The 1921-nt window shown below is 47.8% G+C and overlaps 1 protein-coding gene across 1 annotated transcript in view; it reads left to right on the top strand.

The window, feature by feature from the left end:
* The window catches only part of LOC122542092 (rho GDP-dissociation inhibitor 1-like), a 22925-nt gene extending 21374 nt beyond the window's left edge, over window positions 1–1551 (top strand). Inside the window, exon 6 of the mRNA XM_043679451.1 lies at window positions 528–1551. Within this exon, the coding sequence (XP_043535386.1) occupies window positions 528–727 (200 nt within the window). The 3' untranslated portion in view covers window positions 728–1551. The remainder of the gene's footprint in view (window positions 1–527) is intronic.
* The last annotated feature ends 370 nt before the right edge of the window (window positions 1552–1921 follow it).

Below are 1921 nucleotides of genomic sequence, written 5' to 3'. Positions count from 1 at the left end.
GGAGGGTCAGTGCTGAGGGAGTGCCGCACTGTCGGAGGGTCAGTGCTGAGGGAGTGACTTCTTGTTGGAGGGTCAGTGCTGAGGGTGTGCTGCACTGTTGGAGGGTCAGTGCTGAGGGTGTGCTGCACTGTTGGAGGGTCAGTGCTGAGGGAGTGGGCACTGTCAGAGGGTCAGTGCCGAGGGAGTGGGCACTGTCGGAGGGATAGTGCTGAGGGACTGCTGCACTGTTTGAGGGTCAGTGCTGAGGGAGTGACTTACTGTTGGAGGGTCAGTGCAGAGGGAGTGCCGCACTGTCAGAAGATCAGTGCTGAGGGAGAGACCTACTGTCGGAGGGTCAGTGTTGAGGGCCTGCCGCACTGTTGGAGGGTCAATGCTGAGGTAGTGCTGCACTGGCATTATCTTCTTGCTATTAATGTTGTTGGTTGTGATTCCTACATTAAGCAGTGGTTTAGAAAGCCCGCAGTCTGGGCAGTGATGATAGCTGCTGTCAAAGTTCACTCTCTTTAATCTTCTCTTCCTCCCCATAGTGGAGAAGACGACCTTCATGGTGGGTAGTTATGGTCCACGTACTGAAGAATATGAGTTTGTATCCCCCGTGGATGAAGCCCCGAAGGGTATGACAGCCCGTGGCCAGTACACTGTGAAATCTAGCTTCACAGATGATGACAAGACTGATCACCTGAGCTGGGAGTGGATCCTGTGCCTGAAGAAGGAGTGGAAGGAATAGTCAGTATGGGAGAGAGAAGCTTCCTGCGTGAACACCCTGCCATCCCCCTCAGCACCCTCCCTGCTATGCCAGACACACCCAGTTCAGCTGTTCAATCAAACCATCCAGAACCCTACACCATTCCAGTAAACCACGACCCACCATGTTAAGGAATAATGAGAGGAATATCGTTCTTTACTTCCTCTCCCTCTCATTCCTCCACCTCCCACAGTCCATTCTTTCTGCTCCACCCTCTATCTTTCCTCTCTGTCTCTTCTCTTGTTTTGCCTTTATCCTTTCTCTCTCTCCCTGTTGCCCCACTCTGTGTGTTGGCTCTCTGTCTTTTCTCTCTCTCCCTCTCTCTTTCCCTCCTCTTTGTGACTCCACTTTCAATCTCTTCCCCTTTTCTATTTTTGGCTTTCTGCTTCACTTCCCTATCTACTCTCATTTGTTCCTGTTCTCTGTCCTCTCTCTCCCCTTCCCCCAGTTTTCTTGTGCCGTGTTGTGTAAAAGAATCTCTGAAACACTCCAAACCCAGGTTGTGTGATCAAGGATTGGGTGATGTGATTGAGCTGACACCTTGTAATAAGACTACAATTCTGTGACAACGTAATGCTGTATGAACTCTATTTAAGACACAGTCTGTTGCTGATTTGCTGGTTTCATTGTAAATTACAAGTGTCCTTTATCAGGTCACACAGCTGCCATTCTGTTAATAAGACACATTTAACTTCTGTTTTCTGATGTGTTTTTCAGTAAATTTGACAATCCCCTCTTTTTCAAGCATTGTCAAAGATGCAAAAAATACATCTGCACCTTTTGAATAAATACATCAAGGCCTTCAAGATGACCCAGAAAGAGATTTCACTGAAATGGGAACTGGGTTGAGGGATTTCAGTCACCTGCAGACCAGAGACCCTGAGATTATTCTGTATACATGATGTGGAGATGCCAGTGTTGGACTGGGGTGGACAAGTTCCAAAGTCACATGACACCAGTTTATAGTGCAACAGGTTTATTTGAAATCAGTGCTCCAAAGACTTGTGATTTCAAATAAATTTAAAAGGCATCTGGATGGGTATATGAACAGGAAGGGTTTGGAGGGATATGGGCCAGATGCTGACAGGTGGGACTAGATTGGATTGGGATATCTGGTCAGCATGGGCGAGTTGGACTGAAGGGTCTCTTTACATGCTGTACATCTCTACAACTCTA

Source organism: Chiloscyllium plagiosum, chromosome 39, assembly GCF_004010195.1.
Source record: "Chiloscyllium plagiosum isolate BGI_BamShark_2017 chromosome 39, ASM401019v2, whole genome shotgun sequence".
NCBI classification, from domain to species: Eukaryota; Metazoa; Chordata; class Chondrichthyes; order Orectolobiformes; family Hemiscylliidae; genus Chiloscyllium; species Chiloscyllium plagiosum.
This window is presented reverse-complemented; position numbering and strand designations above follow the sequence as displayed.